At 41.0% G+C, this 24,500-nt stretch overlaps 2 protein-coding genes across 3 annotated transcripts in view; both read left to right on the top strand.

Moving 5' to 3' along the window:
* Window positions 1-13,206, top strand: part of LOC133139448 (immunoglobulin-like and fibronectin type III domain-containing protein 1) — a 44,630-nt gene extending 31,424 nt beyond the window's left edge. For both annotated transcript variants that reach the window (XM_061259003.1, XM_061259001.1), the window contains 14 exons: window positions 73-197; window positions 1,573-1,714; window positions 2,284-2,408; window positions 2,798-2,939; window positions 3,660-3,953; window positions 4,369-4,668; window positions 5,635-5,814; window positions 6,138-6,266; window positions 7,032-7,340; window positions 7,732-7,817; window positions 9,488-9,680; window positions 10,286-10,582; window positions 11,724-12,050; window positions 12,430-13,206. In XM_061259003.1, coding sequence (XP_061114987.1) covers window positions 73-197; window positions 1,573-1,714; window positions 2,284-2,408; window positions 2,798-2,939; window positions 3,660-3,953; window positions 4,369-4,668; window positions 5,635-5,814; window positions 6,138-6,266; window positions 7,032-7,340; window positions 7,732-7,817; window positions 9,488-9,680; window positions 10,286-10,582; window positions 11,724-12,050; window positions 12,430-12,434 — 2,654 coding nt within the window. In that variant the 3' untranslated portion in view covers window positions 12,435-13,206. The remainder of the gene's footprint in view (window positions 1-72; window positions 198-1,572; window positions 1,715-2,283; window positions 2,409-2,797; window positions 2,940-3,659; window positions 3,954-4,368; window positions 4,669-5,634; window positions 5,815-6,137; window positions 6,267-7,031; window positions 7,341-7,731; window positions 7,818-9,487; window positions 9,681-10,285; window positions 10,583-11,723; window positions 12,051-12,429) is intronic.
* A 2,096-nt stretch (window positions 13,207-15,302) lies between these two features.
* Window positions 15,303-22,941, top strand: LOC133139145 (fibrous sheath CABYR-binding protein-like). The gene is made up of 5 exons (XM_061258485.1): window positions 15,303-15,806; window positions 17,639-18,126; window positions 18,761-18,923; window positions 20,934-21,663; window positions 22,151-22,941. Coding segments are annotated over exons 1-5 (1,659 nt in total). The 5' UTR covers window positions 15,303-15,530; the 3' UTR covers window positions 22,153-22,941.
* Window positions 22,942-24,500: the final 1,559 nt, after the last annotated feature.

Genomic DNA, 24,500 nt, shown 5'->3' with positions numbered 1-24,500 from the left:
CAGTCTGAATATTCTGATAGTGATGTACTTTGAGGTTGCAGTACCTGAATTTTCTGCCACTGGTCCACCCAGATCCTGGAGTTCAGTTCATCAGAGGGCTGTCTGACACGAATGCTAAGGAGGGCCAACCGGCTGAGCTGGTCTGCAAGTTAAGCAATGAAAACTGCGATGGTGCATGGTTCAAAGATGGGAATAAGGTGAGAAAAAATTATACCTGTGCCTACTGGTCTGATTTTGTTGTTGTTTTTTGTGTTTTTTATAACTATGACCTACCAGTAATACAAAATGTATTAAATGAAAATTTAAAATTTAGTTTTAGCTTTTAAATGTATTTCAAGTATCCTAAAACTTTGTAAGTATGACTTTCAGAAATGTGGCGGAAGGTTTCATAGTTTTCCTGTTGATAGTTTTTTAGTGTGGAACAATTTTATAGCAACATGAAAATGTGTCACATGAAATCAAACATGCGGGTCATTAATAGGATGTTATGATTGGGGCCATCTGTTTGCCTCCACCCTGTGACCTGTAGGGATTTAAACTTGCATTTTAATCGTTATCCTCCAGGGGTCCCCATAGGCACTCCAACAACACAGTCAAGCGACTAATTGTGCAATTTAATTTCTAATTGAGACATTTAAACAATTAGTTGATCTAATATGGAGAGAGTCAGGAAGAAAAATGAACATGGATGAGAGTTTGGGTGCTATAAAAAGCATATTTTGAGCCAGTGGTCCACAGTACTGGTAATGGAGAGCCAGAGAGTCTAGCTTTTGTTGTTACTCAGAACTTGAGTAGCACCGCAATTTATCAGTTAAAGCAGTTGATTACATAGTCAGCCGGTTTCTTATGTCTTATTTGGTTGCTAATCTTAAGGAAAACATAATCAGCAGATGTTATGGCTCTTCTGGATCTGGGTTGAGTATCACTGCAAAAAAAATAAAAAATAATAATGAATCCATAAAAAGCAAGTATGTCCAGTCTCATCCAAAAATGGCTGGTGTGGCTGCTTGTTTATGTCTAAGCCTAACACTAAGACACTTGATTATACTTTAGATCTTGAATGAAGACCATGATTAGTTAGTTACTTGAGTCATTCATTTGTTTTTTATTTAACTATTTCAAATGTCATACTGTAACTGCTCTTAATTTTAATGGGGGAATTTCCCACGGATTTTAACCGAACCAATCCTGCCTCTGCACAAAGTTTTAAAATACTGGAGCATGTCCACAGTATTAAGTAATCAATTTGAATTTAACATGTGTGTTGCTTGTGAACATCGCTGTCAATCATTCTGTGCCTAATTAGTGGCAATTACTCCATCAATTTAGTTTATTGAGGTGGTGCAACTTGGATAATTGCTTGAAGGGGCTTGTCAAAAAAGCTATTGTGACCTCTAGCTGCCGGAGGACTGCAGTACAATGTGAGAAAACAGGGAGACAATCTGGTAGCCCTAGTTAGGGTGCTTCCATTGTCTCCAGCATTGGTGTCAATTCATTGTTGAAATATTTTCAGGGATATTATTTTAATGGTGATCTTGCTCCACTGTCCAAACTCTGTTGCCCATGTGTCAGTTATTACCCAGAGATGGACTGACCCTTTCTAAAGATGGGGCCTGCCACAAACTGAAGATCGACAGTTGCCAGGAGGACGATACAGGAAAATACCGCTTTGAAGCCGAAGGACGCAAAACTGAAGCAATGATCATTGTGGAAGGTTAGAACACATAGGCACACTGTAGCTGGTGCTCAGGCCAGAGTCATTATTTTCACCTGCAGGAAGCTCTCTATATATTTTTATTGGATCCGGTAACTGTGAATCTGTGCATTGTGTAAGATTTAAAAGTTTTCTAAAATGATTCTCTGGAACTTGTAAATTCAGGGAAAATGGAACAGGGAGAATTATAGAACAGACTGTAAAAAAATGATGATAAGTTAAAAAAAGTCAGTCAATACAGAACGCTTGTGCAGCACAAATACAGTCTCAGGGCATTTTACTGTACGTATTCCTACTTTCACTATAGAAGAACCAAAATTCAAATCATAATTTTGGTTAGTACACCTCGTGCCCGAAATAAAGGTGACTGGATTCAATCAACAGTTGTCCATAACAGGTTGGCCAGATCATTTTGACAGACACTTTTTCTGAAGATGCTTAAGAGTACAGTACTTTATCATCAGTGTTAAATAAATGTTGATTGAATCCTGGCCTGAATATTCTGACGGTGATCTACTTTATGAGGCAAATGTTGCAGTGCCTTACTTTTGCCCCATTGACCTACCCAGGTCCTGAGGTTCAGTTCATCAGCGGGCTGTCTGACATGAATGTCAAGGTTGGCCAACCAGCTGAGCTGGTCTGCAAGTTGAGCAAGGAAAACTGCAATGGAGAATGGTTCAAAGATGGGAAAAAGGTGAGATTCTATATACTTTGACTGTTTTTATCAGAAAGATGTTGTATACCAGTATCTACTGGTCTTTTTTATTTTTTTCATGATAACTTGTAAAGGAAATGTATAAATTCAGCCATTTATTTTATCTTAAATGTTTTATCTTAAATGTTTAAAAGCCATTGAAATGTATTTCAACTAGAATTTGTTTCTTGCAAAATATGTCATATAAAATCTAACTGAGGAGCTTTATTTAGATGTTGTGATGTTTCCATTGTCCCCAATCCTGAACATGAGCTTCCCATTCTAAAATTGAGCGTTGGTATCAATAATTGAAAATAAAAATATTCTCAGGAGTATTTCTGTGAGAGTGATCTTGCTCTACTCTCCAAACTCTGTTGCCCATGTGTCAGTTATTACCCAGAGATGGACTGACACCTTCTAAAGATGGGGCCTGCCACAAACTGAAGATCGATAACTGCTGTGCGGACGATACAGGAAAATACCGCTTTGACGCAGAAGGACGCAAAACCGAAGCAATGATCTTTGTGGAAGGTTAGAACACATAGCGGTAAGGCACACTGTAGCTGGTGCTCAGGCCAGAGAGTCATTATTTCCACCAGCAGGAAACTCTCAGTTTGTAGTTTTTTGATTTGTTAACTGAGAGTCTATAACTGTCAGATTTTACAGTTTCCTGAAATGGCATTTGGAAATTCGGGGAAGTTAATGGGCTGGACATCTCAGGAATTATTAACATTCATTCATTGTCACCAGCTGTTGTGTGTTTCGATGTTGTTTATTATGTATGTTGTGTTTTTGCACAGAAATATTTTTTTCATATAACAACCCTGTGCACCTTGTGAGGCTTTGCACTGTTCTTGAATCATCCAGATTTCAAATTCTCCAAAAAAGATTAGCAAGATGGCTATTGTGTTCCAATTTCTTTAAGCATGTGCTTTAATAACACGTATCTCAGAGAACAAACAAAAATTGGTGAGATTAGTTCAGGGGGAGGGACAGGAAGTGGAAAAAGTCTGTTGGGGGGGGGGGCAGAAATCCCAGGTTGTGCTGAGTTTAGCATGCACCATCATGCATCCATTAGACTGTTCTAACAGGGATTAAAATGACTAAATGTATAAACTAAAATGTATTTCCTTCTGGACCTGAACTTACATGTGGCTGTTTTAATGTGCTTGTATCTATTTCTCCATGAATTAACATAGTTTACATAAAAGTCTTCATAAGTACTTAATTCTATATTTTTGTTCATATTAGACCCACCAAGGTTTAACGAAGATGCCTTGGCCGAATTCTCCAAGCCCGTCATTGTGAAGGCGGGGCAGAATGCCTCCTTCAAGATGCTGCTTGTGGGTGGTGAGCCAACGAAGGTGCAGTGGTTCAAAGAAGAGCAGGATCTGCTGGACAACCCCAACGCCAAGATGGAGATCACGTCCTCCCACAGCCGCCTGCTCCTCAGGACCTGCCAGCGCAAAGACACCGGAGAAATCAAGCTCAAGGTGAAGAACGACTACGGCAACACTGAGGCTGTCTCTAAGCTCATTGTCCTTGGTGAGTATGGCCAGAGACAACGTAAAATAACTGCTCTCTAGTTTTAATGGGAGACTAAATTAAAGACTATTTCTCTAGGCTAATGGCAAAGTGCATTGCAGTGAGATTGAATGCCCAGGCATTCAAATTCAAGGCCTGAACCTGTCATCAACTTGGCATGGTATGAAGTTGGCATAGGTATTCGCCTTAGTGCTTTAGCATTTCTCATCGTATATTGTCCCACCTCTGGGAGTGTTCTGAGCCAGGTCTTTGCCACTCAAGTATATTTGAATGTACTCATATTAAGAATGGCAGCTAATAGAGTAATATATAATATATAACTGCATATTATCGCGATGCAGTGCAATATGGTATAATACAATATAGTGTAACCTAATGCAACATAACATTGACCTGACATTGGGTGGCCTCACAGACAAGCCCAGCCCTCCCCTGGGCCCGGTGGAGGTGGTGGAAAACTCAGCCTCCTGCATTCATATAAAATGGAGACCACCAAAGGACAACGGCGGCTCCCAGCTGCAGGGATACGCCCTGGAGCGGCAGCAGGTGGGCCGCAACACCTGGACGAAGCTGGGCCAGGTCCCATCCGCTGAAGCGGCCTACAAGGACTCCAGCGTGGAACACGGCAGGAAGTACTGCTACCGTGTCAGGGCTGTGAACGAGGAGGGCGTGAGCGAGCCACTGGAGACAGAGGACATCATGGCTGGTGTTAAGGGTGAGCTTGTCTGTGCTGAATGATTATTCACTATTCAGGACTATTCAGGACTATTCACCAGATAGAGCAAAATCGTTTAACAGCTGATTCTCAGCCTGATGACCTCAACTCATCTGACTGCTAGCGGACTGCACCATTTTCCACTATCCGTTTGCTGGCAGAATGATAGCGGGCTGTTAGTGGGCCGCTGTTTGCTGGCTCGGGTTCTCTCTCCTTCGTGGATATCTGCCACTCTTCCCCAGAGTCAGTCAATACAGCCAAGTCACCTAATGGGATAGTGCTATTCAAATCGAGGGTAAAAATGAAACTGTCATTGAATGGTAATAATAGATTCAAAATCTTTCATTGTTTTTAGGTCTTTAGGAAATACCACAAGTCACTGTTATTCAGTGTAGTAATACAGTAGCATATTCATTTGGAAGATGTATTCTATTGTTATTACTTGATTATGTCTTTATGGATTTAATTAGAAATTCAACCAATTATTCGAAGCTTTACTTAATTAGCGTTCTAAGCTATGTGAATTAATATAGCAGTGTTGTAGCAGTGTTTCCTCAGTAGGACCTGGGCGATTGGAAATACACAGGGTACAACTGGCCAAAAAAAGCTTTATGTTGTGGTTGAACATTTTCCACAGTTTCAGTGACCTGATACTTTCAGCAGTTTGGACCTCAGTGTTTTCACCTGCCAGTCTATAATTTAATCTTATAATTATTATAACTGCCTTGTTTACATTGTACAGCACATTGGTTCATCTGACTTATTAAAATCTCAGGGCATGATTATATATCCATTTATTCATTGATATCCATAGCCATTTCTGACATAATGCGGCTTAAGAGGGTACATCAATAGACAGTATTTTTGTAAGTGTATTTTTATGAAAAATGAAGATGAATTAAGTATTAATACAGTTATATTTTTGGGAACTTGTGGAATAGATGTTTTCCTTTTATCCTGCTCCAGCATACCCTGGTCCACCTGCCCCTCCAAAAGTGGTCAGTGCCTTCAATGACTGTATTAATCTAACCTGGACTGCTCCAACCAACACTGGAGGGTCTCATATCCTGGGCTACAATCTGGAGAAACGCAAAAGGGGCAGTAACATGTGGAGTCCTGTGAACCCGCAAGATGAGCCTATCCAAGGTCAGATTCAGTGTCCCAAAGCAGTGAGCTTTCACACACTCAGGAGAACATTCAATGTACCCAAAACCACACTATAACCAAATGGCAGATAGATATTAAGTGGGCAAAATTCTAATTTCATTAATTTATTCATACATTCATTTATTATCATTCATTTTCTCAAATTCAAAGTTATATTAACAATATTGTGTAAAACACAACGGGGACAAAATTGTTTTCAACACTGTACATTTAATCAGATTTAACATGTTATTATGGGCATGATTTATTCATTTTTACAATTATTTTACATTTATATTGTATTCCGTTCTTTTTACCCCCAGGGAAGAAATATGCAGTGAAAGACGTCATAGTGGGAATGGTGTATGAATTCCGTGTGTCAGCGATAAATGTCTCTGGGGTGGGCGAGCCAAGCATACCATCTGATTTTGTGACTGCCAGAGATCCAAAGGGTAAGATAAAAGAACCATGGGAAATGTAACTGTACCATAACATCAGTTTACAGAAACTAATTTCATGTGTAACCTGATATGAAAGTCTCTATTGCATGAAGGCCTTTGGTGAGAAACCTATGTACCATGCACCATGATCTCTCATTTGTGGCACAGGGAAGCCCTTTAGTGACGTTATCACAGGAAATCTGGTACACTTGCAGACTTTGAGGTCCTGAGACTTTTTTCAGCTGTGGATCAAAAACAAATTTGGCCCCTGTATGGCCATAATGATACCAATGCCATTTGTGCTGTTATTTATCACAAATATACTTTTCTTCTTATACAATTTACAGTAATTTAGCAGATGTTTATTCAAACGTGACTTACAAAGCTACAATAAAATATTCACTTGAAATGGTGAATATTGAGATTTGAAGAAAACAGCCAGTGAATCTGCCTGTTTAAAATATCTGAACATTTAAAATATTGCACATATTGCCTGGCCTTTTAAACAGCTGACCTCACCTTATTCTGCTTGAAAATCCTATTAGAATTAATATACCAAATATAATCATTATATTTCATTGTAATACAACCTTTGTTTTCAATTTCAATTCAATTTCAATCATTTGTTGAATTGACATAGAAATAGACTGTACTGTGGCAGATGATGAGGAACAACACTATTGGTACTCACGTGGCCAGTGCAGACCTCTTGCTTACCTTGAAGTGCTGAGACGAGTCTCAGAAGGAGGCTTCCTGACTCCAGCACTGTCTTTTCAGAGCCGCCTGGCAAGGTCATGGACCTGAAGGTGACTGAATCCACCTACACCTCTTTGTCTCTGGCCTGGACTAAACCAACTGAGGAGGCAGGGGTGCAGGATGAGGCCAAAGGGTACTTTGTGGAAATTAGGCCAGCTGAGAGCCAGGACTGGAATCGCTGCAACATGAATCCTGTAATCATGACCGCCTTCACTGTGAAGAGCCTCAAGTCCATGGCTATGTACTGGGTGAGGGTGATCGCCACAAACGAGGGCGGAGAAGGGGTACCCCAAGATCTGGACAACTACATCACTGCCATGCCCCCTCCCGGTGAGAAAGGAACATATACCTCCCTTTTCATGTCTCAGTCCTTCCAGTATCATCGATCCATCGCTTTCTGTATTAAGTTCAACATTTGCACAACGGGTGCTTGAAAACAAACCCCAGAGAATGAGTTGTATTTCATGCTCCCTGTCAATGTCCTGCATCAATTTCACAAATGCCATTGTATTTATTCTACATGTATTTACACTATTTTTAATTATTTTCCCTTAGTTTCAATGGTGTATATTTCTATACATTTCACATTTTAAGCACTAAGCATCCGGCTGCTGGCAAACTCACCTCTTTTTTGTCCCACAAATTATGCAATATGTGGGACATGGTTACAGTGATTATTTGCTGTAGTGGGTTTATTCCATAATCTGTGTTTGAATTTCAGTGAGACCAAAATTCACAGATGCCAAAATGAAGAGTTTCATGGTGGTAAGAGCAGGAAATGCAGTGCGGATCAATGTCAACTTTGAGGTGAGAAGCAACAGCATTTACATACACATTAATATAGCAAATGGAACTTCTATAATTCAATATTTCACAAAGCACTTTCTCATTCTTCAGGTGAGATAAATCGAACATCACAAAAACATCACATTTTGCATGAAGGACCAAGTTAATCACATTGTATAAACTATGTGTGATCCCGAAGGAAATATAAAATTACCCATCCAAAGAAATAAACCCAGATAGAGTGCTTGGTTGGATAGACCATGTACATAATGATTGACTTTGGCAGTGTCATATACCGTAATTTAAAAGCCTTTTATAATTAATATCTTGGTGAACAGAAGTGAACCTGACCTCTAAACATGACACATTTATACAAATTCTAAAGCGGCCTGTAGCGTAGTGGTTAAGGTACATGACTGGGACACGCAAGCTTGGTGGTTCTTCCTTAACCATGCATTGCTCCAGGGGAGGATTGTCTCCTGTTTAGTTTAATCAACTGTACGTCGCTCTGGATAAGAGTGTCTGCCAAATGCCAATAATGTAAAGCAAGATTTAAGTTTTACAGTTTCAAAATAATAAAAAAAAAGGTAAAAGGGCTTGTGCAAAGGTTTGGGAACCCTGTCAGTTAGTACTTTGTAACTCCTCCTGAGGCAACTATGTCAGAAATGCAAAATGCAAAACGCTTCCTGTAGCCAGTTAAGAGTCGTTCAATCCTCGCGTTTGGAATTTTCCCCCATTCTTCCTGGCAGAACATCTCTAGCTCATAAATATTCTTAAGCCTCCTTGCATGTACAGAATATTTGAAATTTTCAATGATATGCAAGATTCCAAAACCTCCATCCATCTTTCCTGGAGGTACTTCATAGTTGATTTTGAGGTGTGCTTGGGATCAGTGCCTTGACCCAACCTCTCTTCAACTTCAATGTCTAAACTGACACATTAGAACATTAGCCTCTGGAATTTAATATTTGGTGGAATCCATTTTTCCTTCCACTCACACAATATTTCCTGTGCCTCCAGCTGCCACACAACCTCAAAGCATAATGGATCCACCTCTGTGCTTAACAGTTGGCAAGGTGTTCTTCTCTCTAAAGGCTTCAACTGGTCCATTTATCTTCCAAGTTCTATTAATGTTTCTGACAGTGGAAATGGGCAGTTTGAAATGTTAAAAGAGTTTTTGTAGACTTCTCCTTCTTGGTGGAAATGAACAAACTCCATTCTGACATCCTTGGACAACTGTTTAGAGGAACCCATGGTTGTTAACACCAGACAGAACAGCCACTACAGTTGGATACTTTAGGAGTCATGGAGTTGGTTCAGAATAAAAAGTTCAGCCCTGGAATTATATTCACCTGTCTTATTGAAGCCCTAAATCACCTGGATCTGGACCTTAGTAATCATCTTTTTAAAAAGTAACTAAGAATAATCCAAAAGGGTTCTCAAATGTTTGCACAGGGCCTTTTCCCTTTTTTATAATTCATAAATAGTAAAAATGAAAAAGCAATCTTTTGTAACTTTTTTTGTAACTTAAGTAATCAACTTGTAATTATTGCGTACAACTGTATACTGTATATTTCTTTTATTCTTTATGTACATATAAAAACCTAACATAAGCCCATGTGAAACAGTCGTAACATAGTGGTGTGCCCTTTAATGTGTTGACAGTGAGCAGGGTTCTCCATTGTTTGCAGGCCTCCCCTTGGCCAGATGTAGTTTGGCTGAAGGACAGTGTACCCATCCAAAAACGGGTCACCATTAGCAACACTGAGGGAATGTCCCAGCTTCTGATTCCCTCTTCAGAGCGCAGTGACACAGGGGTCTATACCATCATCATCAAAAACCTGGTTGGACAGGAAACCTTCAGTGTTGAGATAAGAGTCACAGGTAATATACGGTCAAGCTGCTTGCTGTTAAACAGTGGATGGTAAAGCATTTTTTGTTGCATTATTCAGGGTACAAAGGTCTATGCACAAGGGTCAAGGGGTAAAAGTTTCTTAAAAGCCATGTTGAAAAGCATTTTTCCATTCAATATAACCATCCCCAAAGGGATTATAAAATGGAGATTAGAGCCAAAGACTAAATATGAAGCTTGAATGACAAACAGCTTTCTTTAAATTGTAGCCTGTATAAAATCATAAACATTATGTTGATTTAATACTGTCAACTAGGCAGGGTAGGTGTGACCCAGGCAGGATTCATGAATAGTATAGTATGGTAATAGTTTTGCCATGCATTTTTAGGGGGTGATTTAAAAAATCTGTTCACTTCAGAGATGGACCAGACTCACAGCTCCATTTTGAAAAAACACATACAGTAGTACTTTGAAAAGGATTAGAATTAAAATTTGACAGAAATTTAATTAAAGCATGCACTTTATTGCATATTGTAAATGGACAAATGCACCAGGAGACGAAGGGGCCACCCACCTCCTCAAAGTGAATAGGCGTGACGCTCTTGCCTGTACATAACCATGTCTGACCCGTTTGCAGATGACCCCAAGCCGCCGGGTCCAGTGGAGCTGGAGGAGAACGTTCCCGGGACGGTGACGGTGAATTGGGAACCATCCCCGGATGAGAAGCGTGACGACCGGCTGCACTACATGGTCTCCCAACGGGACTCCACCAAGCAAACCTGGAACACTGTGGCCGACCGGGCCTTCAACAACAAGTACACCGCCTGCAACATCCTGCCCGGGCACGAGTACCACTTCCGCATCTACGCCAAGAACGACATGGGCATGTCAGAGCCCTCCGAGTCTCCCACCTGGGGAACCACCCGGAAAAGAGGTTTGGTCATTCAACCCCAAAAGGCCCTTATTCAGTACCAGACCTTCACATATGTAGTCAAAATAATTTAACCCATTCACTGGTCCGATCTGAAAACACAGTTCCCTGAGAAGGAAACATTTACTTAAAAAGAACTTGAATGAGAAATGTATTGTGAATGTTAGTGCTGAATAAAATGGTTTGAAATCTGCAGGAATTTTAGGGGTGGCTTGGTATTTCAAATTGTTGTTTGAGCCAGGTTTAGTTACAACCTGTTTTGTAAATAAAGATATGGCACTACTTAAAATGTACCATCCCGTTACCACCACTAAATCTGTTGGTCATTTTGAAGCATGGACATAGACTAGTTCTTCCTAAAATGATTACATACACTGCTAAGCCACAACATTAAAACCACCTGCTTAAACCAGTTTTTTCATGAAACCAAAATTTAAGCAAAAGACCCATGACTCATGTAGTTTTTCTTGTTTACTCTCTATTACACAGCTAGAAGGCCCTAGGTTTTATTAAAGGGATGTTTTTACTTTGGTTAGACTGAATATGATATGAATATGCAAACAAACACACACACAGCTTAAATTCATTTAATTTGTTCATCTTATTTTTAATTCAATCCTTCTAGAAAATTGAAACAAATCTCTCCCTTGCCAACTGGTTTAGTGTGATTAAATAACTGTCTTAGAGCCCCTTCCCCACAGCCTCTTATCTTTGCATACAACATGAAATGCAGTCCCATTAACACAGGACAGAGGATATCAATTCCAAACAGAGCCTACTGAGATCCATTCATCTACATAGGACCCCCTCCCACGAGGCAAACGTCAGTCTTTCAACACTCAATCGCCAAATAACACCAAAACAAACTTGAGAAGGATTTGCATAGATTTTCACCTTTCTTCATTCAGATGGTGAATCAGAGATGTTAAATAGAAGATACATGTACCAAAAACTAAGGCTGTACCTTCAATATTTCATCTTGAACACTTTGTAAAACACATTTGAACTGTTTGAAAAACGCTGCGTAAATGAAGTTATTATTACCTTTGGTAGGGCACAACCGGAGTGTGTCCTAAGATTTGAAACAAACAGCCCACAGTCAAAATGTCCAGCACTCTGAACGCTGTGTTGTGCCTTTCCCCAGAAAAATTTGAGGTGAACACACCCGTGTTTAAACCCTGCAACTTGCAGAGCGTGCCCAAATTCCTGGTGCCGCTGAAGATGCACCTGGCTCCCAAGGGCTACGAGTGCTACATGAGCTGTGCGGTGACCGGGAACCCACAGCCACACATCACCTGGTACCACAACAACATCAGCCTCAACACCAACACCAACTACTACATCTCCAACACATGTGGTGTGTGCTCCATGCTCATCCTCAGGGTGGGGCCCAAGGACCACGGCGAGTACACGGTCATGGCTGAGAACTCGCTGGGGAGGTCAGAGTGCTCCACCAAACTCACCGTCCGAGGTAACGCAGAGCCATTAAAAGCCTGGCTTTCTACACACAATACTCTTTACAGTATCTAATACAAGTGTACCTTAATCAAGGGTACATCAGCAGCCTAAAGTCAGGCCCTTGACCTGAAAATTGTTATTAGCAGATTATATTAAAAAATGAAAAATGCACATAGGGTACCAATTTATGTAGCTTCTACATCACATTTTTACTCTGCAGTTTACACTGCTACACTGCTATATACTTCTCGGTCAAGCATTTGACCTGTCTGTCAACATGGATCCCTGACAGCTAAATAACAATGTGGCCCCTCTCCCTTTTCTCAAATGTTCAAATGGTACACTGTGTATTTGTGACTTGCTTTTTCCATCTTTTCTTTCTTTCTTTGCAGAATAAGAAGCACCAAGAATACGATAAGATATACTTTACTGAATTTATGCTCTAGATTTAGCCCATCCTAGTTACTTAGGAACAGTGAGCACAGTGCTGTATCCTGGGGATCAGCTCCAGTTCTGAGACCAGTGCAATGGTCAAGGGCAACCGCAGGAGCACACCTAACCTGACGTGCATGTCTTTGAGGGCTTGAGGATGATATCAAGCCCTTAACTGAAGTTTTCCCAGGATTCACCGTATGCTTCACATTGTGCTACCTTATTGTGTATATTTTTGTTGTTACAATGACATTTTTTGTAGTTACATGTTTCTAAATCTCAGTATACACTGCAATGCCATGGTCCGATAAGCACAAAAAAATGTATTTGTTGGATTTAATTTATTAGGTCTAGATTAGCCCCATTTTCCAGCTCTATGTCAGATGTGTATGTAATTAAATGGCTGAATGAAGCAAGCCAATCACTGGTAACCTAGTAACTCAACAGCCCCCATGATGTTCAGAGAAAAAAACCTTGGGCTTAGACCGTGTTCCAGTGTTTTAATCAACAAAGAAAGACGTTCCCTAGTGCACATATGCACCTCCAAGGCAATTTATTGAAAATTAACCCTCCTATTATATTTGGGGTCAATTTGAGCCCATTCAGTGTTTGACATCTCTTAAAAGCCAGTTAACCCTTTTTTATATTGATAGTATATGATTTTTTTTATTTTTTATTTTTATTTGCTGGGATTAGATAGTAAACATGCAATAAACATAATGCTATGTGACATCCTGCACCAACTTGGCATTCAAATGTGTTGTGCAGTGTTATTTAGACTAAAAAAGTGATTCCTCACTTTCCCATACAGATGCCAAACGTTCACTTACAGTTAGGTTACCTTAGGCTCGAAAATGGGATGTTTCTCACAGATATAGACAATATTTTTGTATTTATTTCAACTGTTGAGTTCAATTTGACCTCAATTTTGACAAATTGCATTCATTCAACTGTTGAGTTCAATTTGACCTCAATTTTGACAAATTGCATTCATTCATTCGTATTCCCATTTATTTTTTCCTCATAAAAGACCCATCGGTGTGTAGTTTCCATTGTTTTCTGGATTGATGTGGTACCAGATTGAGTTTGTGATATTTTACTTATCAGGGGGTTTGGGACTGCGTGTAAGGCAATATAAGCAGCCTCTTGCCCTTGCTGTGTTGCTTCGTGTCTTTGTTTGAAGATTCCCTATTTAATGAATCCATAAAGTCTCTGCTCTCCACGCCCAGGAACAAAGAGCCAGGAGAGACCCCCTGGAGTCACTTGATTAGCAGCTTCTCTGGTGTGAAACATGAGAGAGCTCTTTTTATGTGTTTGTTTCAAAGGTGTGGCATTTGCACATATTACATATTAAGTTGAGATTGTGGCAAAATGAAACACTGGTTTCACTTCTGCTTGTTTATGAGTACAGGCAATTTCCAATCAATATAGCAAGCATGTAATGATGATGTGTTAAACACAAATGAGGCTTACAGTAAATGGCTTTTTTAACTAATGAATCACATTGTTGCTGTTTGGTATAGTTTTGAACTAAAATGGCATAGATATAACGCAAGTTATATATTCAAAAACGTACGATCTTATATGGAGCTAAATGTTTCTTCTGCTTCAGTTTAGGAATTAATTGTGTGTCTGAGTGTATTTGTTTAATAATTAACTGTAATTTATTCAATATACAAAAATGAAGAATAAAGAGAAATCCTGAGTATTACAGTCCTTGACATGGTTACACTCACAGTCTATTAGTTTAAGGGTACACAAAAATAATAAAAATAATACAATTATCATTGCTGTCACAAAATACCAGCTCTAACATGTAAGAAAATGCTTTTCACAAATAATCATGCAATGAATCATAAGTAACAGGAGGACAAGAAAAAGATAAGTGTGCATCAGACCGGAGAAAACCCATGTCTCGAGTGGAAATGACAGAAAACATACAGTTGTTGAAATAGCATGCTGAAACTTGTATTATTCAAACATTTGCTTATTTTGTAGCAGATTTTTGAGTGCTATTCAGATTAAACCAATGAATGGCTCTCGAAGAACACATTACAATATCATTGTTGAGCAAATAACATATAAACAGCAATGACATACACTCATTAGGTAGAACACATTATTAGGTAGACCTGTGCACCAGCTTGTTAATACAAATATGCTAAGTGACTTTGACCATGGAATGATTGTTGGTGCCAGACAGGGTGGTCTGAATATCTCAGGAACTGCTGATCTCCAGGGATTTTCTCACACAACAGTCTCTAGAGTTTGGTGCGAAGAATGGTGCAAAAAACAAAAAACATCCAGTGAGCAACAGAAGACCAATAAGACTACAAAATAAGTGTAATAAATACCACTGTTCACTGGGTGTATATCATTACTTTATTCACAAACACAAAACTTGTGGAATGTGTTTAATTTACAGTACTACAAAATGTCAGCAATGAAGCTGTATTGCTTGCTTAGAACTGTAATGGCTCACTTTTCACGGTTTACAGGCCTATATATTTGATCAGATCATTAGATAACAGCCATCTGCAATGAAGTTGGTTTCAACTCATTGTAATACTTCCCAAGGTTTTTTTTGAACATCAAGAATTACGCGAATCCAGGGTAAGAATACGCGTGGCCACCAAAACTGAGGGGGAGTTGGGGGAAAAGAAAAGGGGGGCGGAGAGAGGCTTTGGGGGTTCTGAGTTATATACCTCACTAGCGCACGTGTGACTTTTTCATTAGATAACAGCACACATGGTGCAGCGAGACTAGCCACTCACAGCCTTGGAACGCCCTTCCATGCTGGCTTCTCTTCCTGCAACGGGTCTCACCACCACGCCTTTTTCCTTATTTGCCCGTAGACCACCCCCTCGCCACTCAGGCAGCTTTTCGATACTTTTTGATATCCTATGAATGAACACCTTTAGAATCGCAAGAGCGTAGATTCAACAAAAGGAAGCCAAATTCCTCGCGATAACGTATGCGCTCTAGCTAACATTGTAGCGCATCGCATCATATAGCATTTTTGCTGTTCTTCCTCTCTGGATTCAGAATACACGACTTTAAAATGACAGCACGGCACCGAAAAGGGAAAAACAACCACAAATTCGAGGAGAACTCTTTTAAACACGAAGCTTTGGAGGGAGAGTCGCGAGGAGGAAATCACTACGCATTATTGTTTATTTTATTCCTAATGATCGTGATCGGAGGGGGAACTGTCGCCTGGTTCTGCCTCCAGCAGCACCAGACCATAACCTACTTGGCCGACAACCTCATGGGGGTACAAATGAAAATGGTGAAGCTCCAGTCGTTCCAAGAAGAAATTCGAAAGACAAACGAAAAGGTAACCACGACTACATATTAAAATGCCAATCTGAGCATTACTGTCTAAAATAAAGGGTCCCGTGTCAACTATAAGGTCAAAATGGGTTTAAACTGTCTAAACGTGTTTTTCAGTCTGCAGTATTAAAAAGTTACTTCCAATTAAATTGTTTTTTTTTCAGTACAAACTTTTTTGGCTCTGCTTTTAAAAGTAAATGCCTGTTTTGGCCTTAGCACATCTCCTAATACAGGTCCTTTCTGAATTAATATTTACACACACTTGTTAAAAATTGCACAGCTCACATATTTATTCATCATGTCCCATTGTCCACAACCTTTGAACAATTGAATGGTCCCCCTTTCTCAACTTTTTGCTCCATGCAATTTCTAGTAGTAGTTGTAAGTTCATTATTTTGCTGACAGTCGTCCACCAATATCATATTTCATACTGCCACGCTCTCCGGCGAAGTGAGTCCCAGATGATGCTATTTCTAACCACTTGTTAAGGTGAAGTAGCACGCAGCTGCTGGGACGCGTACTATATTTATAGTTCGGAACGATCACACCGAGACCGCATTGAATTAAATGAGCAAGTCTATAATCTAGGCCTGATAGAGCCTAGTCTCTTTTTTTTTTTTTTGTTCTGCACGCGTGTAGCTACTGTACGCGTGTGTGCATATCCAATGCGTTGGAACACAATGTACAAAGCTCGACCGTTGGTAATTGGCATTTATTTACGGTTCCGGTTGAAAGGTGTGCGATTATGTCCCACACGTAAGTGCATTATAACATGTTTTTGCTTAATTTCATGCGTTGTTATGCATCTCTCTCGTTGCTTTAGCAATTGTCTTACAGTTCGATGCTTTGTTCTCTGCCAGTTTGCAACAACCGCATTCATTGTCAGTTTTTTATGACGGAAACTTTTTTAATAAGACTGAAGAAATTAGAATTCCCATCTAAATTCGATCCAAACACAATCACACAAGATAAACGCAGTGGAATACAATGATTCCTGCTCATGTGGACCACACAACCTTTACAATTGATGTGTATTTGCATTCAGAGCCATAACTGCCAAAGATTCATCCAGTGATCAATAAAACTGAGTCTGATGTTGAGGAAACATGCTTTACATCACTTACAGATAGACCGTGCCACAAAATAAAAACAAAATTATGCAAGTGACACAGTTTCCTTGCCTGTCCTATTGAAATATTTTGCAAAATAAGTTCTGGCAGGCTTCCTCTTGAAATATTTTGCAAAATAAGTCTCAGCAGGCTTCCTCCCTGCCTTCTGCAGCTTTGAATATGTGAATATGGTTAAAAACGGAGAAGCGTTTCTGCTGATGGTCGTATTCTCCTGTTTGTCTTTCTACACACATACTACCTCATTCTTCTGCCACGTTGCTATTTCCTGCCTTTCAGGCTGTTACCTCAGGCTGAATGACTGGGTCTTTCTGCCACTCTTTCAATCCCTCTGGTATGTGTGTTAACCCAGTGGCAGCGTTGTGCATTGTTAATGGAACTGGGCTTCTGTCTGAGGTTGTAGGTGTGTGGTTTACTATTGTGTCCCTGAGTAAGGTACTGAACATGAGAATAGGTGAAATCCAAGAATATTCACTCCAGCTGTTTAAATCGTTTGTATTCAAGCTGGCTAACTGTCTGGATGCAAGCATCTGGAAAAAATGGCTATTATGAACTACAGATGATTTTGACTTTATTCAACTTTATTTGCAGAGTACCTTGTATATGACACTGCAGCCTGTTTCAAAGCTTAACAGAAAGTCATAACATGGCTATAATAATAAAAAGGATGTAGTGTAAATATAAGTGTTTTTCTGACCTCCCTGTCCAGCTCCACAGCTCAGAGGGTATGGAGCAGCGGCTGCATGCCCTGGAGGAGTCCTACGTGCAGGCCCAGAAGCAGGTGGGCGTTGCTTTGGCCACGGCTGAGCAGTTGAAGACCTCGGACCTCCCCGCTCAGGTGCTGTCGCTGCACACGGAGATGAAGGCCCGTCTGGAGGAGGTCCAGCAGTCGGCCGTCTCCACGGAGCAGCTGGCCCTCCTGCAGGGGGCGCTGCGGAGCCGCAGCGAGGAGTTTGAGGCCTTCAAGGCGGACGTGGCAGCGCTGGCTGGGGCCAACGCGGACCTGACCGTCACCGTGGAGGGGCTGACGGGCGGGCTGGCCACCGCCGAGTCTAAGCTGGAGGAGCAGGCCGGCCGGGTGGGTGCCCTGGCCTCACAGCTGGAAGGCCAGGTCGTGGATCTGTTGAGCTTGAAGGAGGCCCTGGCCCTTCACACAGCCCAGCTCGAGGCCAGCTCAGAGGAGATTGTGGCTGTGAAGTAAGTAATCTCCCACAGTTGGCAAAGGCTTGCATTTTTGTTCATCTCCAATTATGTTTCCGATGTAGGGATGCTGTAGAGGTGTTGGTGACCAAACTAGCAGCCTTGAAACTGGTATTTTGTGCCATCGCATACTCTGGAATATAATGTCACCATGTGCAGTAAGCCAAGAGGCATGTGCAGGGAAAATGTAACCAGTATGAGACGCCTCTCACTTCTTCCTTGTAGGAAGTAGAGTGGAGCTTCGCCAATCATGGTGGAGAGCTTCTGCTTTCTACAAGTAATGGCTATTGTTTCCCAGTCACTTTATCCAAAGACTTATATGGGAAGTATATTGACCACTAGAAAAGTTCTATGTCTTCCACAATAGTCTTGTAAATTGCTCCGGATGAACTGGTATAGCCCCTCCTGGCTTGTACAAATACTTCACATCTGAGAGGAAGATGTAGCAGTACGAACTGTATGTTATTTTGCTGAATGTCTTCATGCAATTAACATTACCATGGGGGGCCTGGCTTTCCATATTTCAGCATATGGTCTTGATTTAATATGGTGAGCTGAGAGGGTGCTCTGCTTTGTTAAGCCTTTGTGACTAATGACGTGTGACCTCTGACCTCTGACCTCTCTGTGTCAGGGAGCTTCTGGAGGCGGAGGAGGCCCAGAAGGCCCAACTGGTGACTGTGGAGGAGCAGCTTAGCTCGGTTCGACACAGCCTGGAAGAGCAAAATACAGTGGCCCAGAACCTGCATTCAGAGCTGAAAGCACAGCTTCATGCTATCCAGAGCCAGGTCAAGCAGGTAAAGAATTTACCAAATACTGCCACAGGGCTGTGGAGAATGTCATGAGACCATTTAAAGACTCTTCTGATTTTATCTTTGTTCTAAAACCAACTAATCTTAACAGCATTATTTTCTTGAAAAGAGACCCCCTAAACAAATATGCTTTAAAATGCCTTATTGAGGGGATATGTGTGTGGGGTGCAAATCGTTATGCCAACCACTGGCTGCAGGAAGTAGGCATTGTTATCACCTTACTTTTCTTTTATTTGTTTTTACTCAACAGCATGATTTTTGCATAGTTGTATGCTGGGTGCTGGATTTGAAAGTATGCATTGAGCACAAACAAAAACTGAAAGTGGAAAACCAATTTTCCACATCAAACTATAGCTTCAATGCATATTTTGTCATGCAAAAGAATCTGATAGGAAGTTACTGAATTATTTATTTTCCATTTTTACTATTTTTTTTAATAGGTTTTATATACGCTTATTTTACTTGTAGTTTACATATAGGTTGGCCTAGTTGTTTTTCTAGTTAACTTGTATGTTAGCATGTTTGTCTAAATGAAACTCATTCCTGCCTTTGAGGAGGCGGTTTCCTGTAGAGCGAGTGTTGCTGACTCAGCTGTGATTTGAAAACTACAAACTAGCTCTCTTTGAGATATTGTAGATGACAGACTCTTATCACTGAGCAACTGTGGACAGCTATATGATCAGCTTTAAGGACAGGCCAGTATTTTTCACCTAACTTGTGGCACTTCTGTATCACTGTGAATTGAGAACGCTAAGAATGCCGCCCACCCCCCAGTATAACTGTTTTTCCCCAACATGCCATTTATGTTTTGGAATTTATCCTACTTAACTTAAAATTTGAATTACAACAAAATTCTTGGTCGTTCATGTTAACGTCATTAGCGTGTGTCACTATCCTTCTCGAGAAATTTGGTCAAAATCTTAGAATGGACACTTCAGTTGTATTACTAAATCACAGGAGTCAACAGGCATTGCAAGGCAGGTTCTCTACTTGCTGCGCCTCACCAACACTTTCCACAAGTTTTATTTCTACATGGAAAGTGTCTTTTTACATCGGTCATTCACAGAAGGGAAATGTATTGGGAGTTGGCAGACACAGGAAAATGGTGACCTTTCAATAAAGACCAGTTTTACCTGTGCAAAAAATTGCACAAAGAAATGACAAGCAGAGCACAAGTAATTGCCTTGCCAGTAAGAAGAACACGTGTGGCATACAAGGTCAGGTATCTGAGGAATTTAAAGACAGAGATTTGATCCATAGGATTGACTGTCCCTCTGTGAAGGGCAAAGTACATCTGGATTAGCCCAAACTAAAAGGTTTACAGGCTCTAATTTGATGTTATATTGTCATGCAGTGTCCAGTGCATGATGTGACGGGAGGATAAATGTCACAGGGCGGAAACTGCATTGACCGCTAACAGAGCGACACCCAGGAAAGGCCATGTGCTTTAAGATTCATGTCAAATACATTAGTGAATATGATATGCCATGTGCTACTGTCTGCATCTATACCTTGGTCTTATGATTTGCTCAACCCATGTATCTTACTATAATGGCCTTCCCATTGCTTTGGAATCTTATAACAACTGCCATTTAACTACTTGTAAATAATGTCTCTTCCTTCAAAAATAATCTTTCTCCCTCTTGTATGAAAATGCTCTTTGCTACTGAAGAAATTGACTGTCATCATATAAAAGAGAAATGACACTATTCCCTATGCCAGGTGACTAAATTATATTTGCCTAGTTTTTATAAATGTATATATTGTGTAGCATTAAATGTAAATTAGATTGTAATGTATGTATGGTCAGGTTATAAGAGCATTTACTGTCATGCTGCAAGCAATCGCCAAGTTCTGATAGTATGCCAATGACATTTCTTGTTCAGCCACGAGAACAGGTGCTGGAACAGGTTCTCTCTCTCAGCCTGGCCCTGTGTGTACGTTTGTGTGTGGGCTGTCTGCTTTCTCTCACATGGGTGCTCTCATGTATTCCAGTTTGATGGCTCTCCGACAGAGGAGGAGGCACAGCCAGAAGAGCAGGAGGAGCAGGCTGCTCCTGCTTTGGAGGAGGTGGCATCGACTGAGCCAGTTCAGGAAGAGGTCACAGCTCCTGCCCCAGAGGAGGCCTCCTCCGAGCAGGCTGTGGAGGAGCTGTCAGAACTTACTCCGGAGGAGGTGCCATCTGATGAGCCAGTGGAGGAGGAACTGACTGCCGCTGTGCCAGAGGAGGTGCCATCGGAACAGCCACTGGAGGAGGAGGTGGAGGAATTGGTTGCTCCAGTGTTGGAGGAGGCACCATCGGAACAGGCGCTGGAGGTGGAGGAGGAACTGTCTGCTCTTGTGCCTGAGGAGGTACCGTCAGAACAGCTGACGGAGGAGGAAGAGCCCCCAGCCTCTGTGCCGGAGGAGGCTCCTGAGGAGCAGATTGTGGAGGAGGAGGAGGTGCCGGCAGCTGCTGAAGCAGAGGTGCTCACCCAGAGTGAGGTGCAGGAGGAGCAGGCTCTGCCACTTGAGGAGGAGGAGGGTTTGAGTGAGGAGGACCTTGTAGACTCCCAAGGAGCACCAGAGGAGGTGCAGGAGGAGGTTCAAGAGGAGTTGGCAGAGCAAGGGGATGATACTCTGGAGGAGGCTGGCCTGGAGGAGGAGGAACCGCTAGTGGAGGATGACCAGTTCATTGATGAGGTCCTGGAGCAGACTGAAGGAGATGATTCCTTTGAACAAGAATGTAAGTGTGAGGAAGTCTTTCCCCGCAGTCATTTCAACCCAATACCTCAAGGCAACACCCTGCTTCTAACACCATTCTATGTCTTTCTTTGATTGACACATACATACACATTTCATGTTATAGAAAAGTCTGATCTATTGTACAGTTTGCTTTCATGCCTTTTCTGTTCTGTAGAATATTTATGAATTATACATTTGATAATTGTAACAATATAATCGGGGCAATTTATTCTGCTACTCTTCTTAGCTTCTTGTTTTGACTCCTCATAGCACTTATTTATGCCTCATTCCCACATCTAAAACAATGCTAATGACTAACCTGATAAATGACTAATTTAAGCCCATTATGACAGTGCTACAGGGAACATATGTCACTACTTTGTAACATCAATCAGTAAAACACTTGTACATAAAATAAAAGCCTCATAAATGGTCATGTGGTGTCTGTGGCGAATCAGAAGCTGAGTTTGGCATATTTTCTTTTGCAGAGACTAAGATGCTCAACCTCTTCAACCCTCCCAAATCATTGGAATGAATGGACGTAAATTAAGAGACATACAAGATGCCAATTCTTACAGTCGAGGTACCTTTTTTTGTTTTTTTGGAAAGGGAAAGCCAGTCACACTAACTCACACTTCTGTTTTCTATGGTGCAAGTTTTACCTCAGCTGAAGGGAGTTCGGTTTCCAGAGCACATCGGCAAGTTAAGGGGACACATTCTGGACTCCTCGTGGCATCCCTAACCTCAGAAGCCTTAAGCCTTTCTAATAAACCTGTTGACTTTGCACATTTTCCCCAAAAATCGAAATGGCTGTATTGTTTTTGGGTTTTTTTTTTGGGGAGGGAGGGATATGTGGATTACCAGTTTAACAGGGCAAAAAAAGGTGGGCGCTGAGCCAAAATAAAAATGCTCACATTTCTTATCTGTCTAACAGGAATCATGGGAAAAATGTGGGAAAATGGCACGAGACCAGAATATCATTGTGTGCATTTACAGTGTTTAAAAAGTACTTGGAATAGAATGGGGTAAGCTATCAGCCCGCATCAAAAAATGGGCTCCATCTGTGAATTTCTGACACTTTCTTATAATCGTCCGCTAGACAAGCGTGATGAGTAGCAATTTAAGATTTTTTTTTTTTTGTTATTTCTTTTTATTTTCTCTGTAGTAAGACAAACTGCACTGTAACTGCCAGGCATGGGCGAAGTCCCAGCCTAACATACACCTCAGATCTTAGCCACCGGCTTTTTAAATAAACTACGGTTCCTCCCTTTTTTGTACACTTCCTTGTACAGCTCCTTCTTTCTTTCCCTTGTGTTTGATTAAATGATGTATGCACATTGTAGATCAAACTTATGAACAACAAGGAATTGGTCTTCAGGTGAGTTGTTTATTTTGTGAATGATGGCTGAATATTTTATCTTGGCTTAAAGGGTTAGTTCAAAGAGATTGTCCTGGACAGATTTTATGTGCAATGAATAGTATTTTCGATACTTTCTGTTTCTGACGATTGGCTGGAAAATGGCTTGCACTTGTTTGTGGTCTAAATCAAGAAGTACACTTCAGGAAACAGAAGCAGCTTGTGACCTTTTCTTTGTGGCATGCATAGCCTTTTCTGACATAATGTGACTAAAACGTGTAAATAACCCCTCTAAATGCCAAAAGCATCTAAATAAGAAAAAAAATTATAACAGCTTGTTAAATTATGTGATTGCACTTACTACTTATGGATGGAATAAGAACCACCATACACCGTGGTTCCCCAGGACCGAGTTTGGGAACCACTTAAGCACGGGTGCACAACAAGGGCCGATCCATTTCAGGATTTTTTCAACTTCAGCTCTTAATGATTTAATTAGTTCAGTCATATCTTGATCAGACACCTGTATAAGCACAAGCTACTGCCACAGACTGCAAATGTGTCCGAAAGAGTTTACTGTGCTCAAGTGCCAGAGTGAACTAGCATAGTTTGTAGTGTTGCCAGAAAACTAAAACTGAGATAACTGGTTGGAACAAAAACCAGCATGCTGACCAGCCCTCCACGACCGGAGCTGTGCACCCATGCACTAAAGCAATAATATCAGGCTCCAGAAAGTGAACTATCCATTTAAAGGTACAATAGGTAATTTCTGATTCCTAACAGTCAAGCGAGGAATTGCAGCAACAAACATCCTCAAACCACAACACTGTTTATCCCACCCCTTCTCTGTGAACGCGCTGACGTTGTTGAAATGCCATTGGCTGTGGCAATTAGAACCCGTTTTCAACCAATGAGCTTGAATTATTGTACAGCTGTACAATGTTTTGGTACAGTGTCCACGTGTCAACTGTATATTTAAGGAATATATGGACTGAACACAAACAGAGGGTGAGTCAACATGTCAGTGAGCCCTTTTTAGGGATCGGATGGGATTTATAATGGTCTTGTAACAATGTTTTAACACAAAAATCTTACCTATTATACCTTTAAGGTTTCTCACAAATCCCTGGGATTGCGGAAGTGGAGCCAGACCTCGCCTGATTGTGTCATGTGGCACATGCTGTTTGTGTGATGATATCTTTTTGTTCATTATAAATTAGTCATCTATGACATTGGTCCTGCACTTGTTTTGCATACACTCACCTTTAAGAAACAGGGCAGAAGCAGCATGCTCAACTGACCTTTTCCAAATGTTCACCAGGGAGTATTGACAAGCTCAAGTAGTAGATTTTCCTACACACAAGCACACTTGGGTTGGTTTCAAAACAATAAAATGGCTGTCCTGTTTCCTCTTGTCCTGTGAATGCCATGTCTCGGTAGCTGTGAAAGCTTGTATCTGTGTGCCAGCTGGAGGTCCCAAA

Source organism: Conger conger, chromosome 10 (genome assembly GCF_963514075.1).
Source record: "Conger conger chromosome 10, fConCon1.1, whole genome shotgun sequence".
Classification (NCBI taxonomy): Eukaryota; Metazoa; Chordata; class Actinopteri; order Anguilliformes; family Congridae; genus Conger; species Conger conger.
Note: the sequence above shows the minus strand (reverse complement) of the source record. Positions and strands in the feature narration are given on the sequence as shown.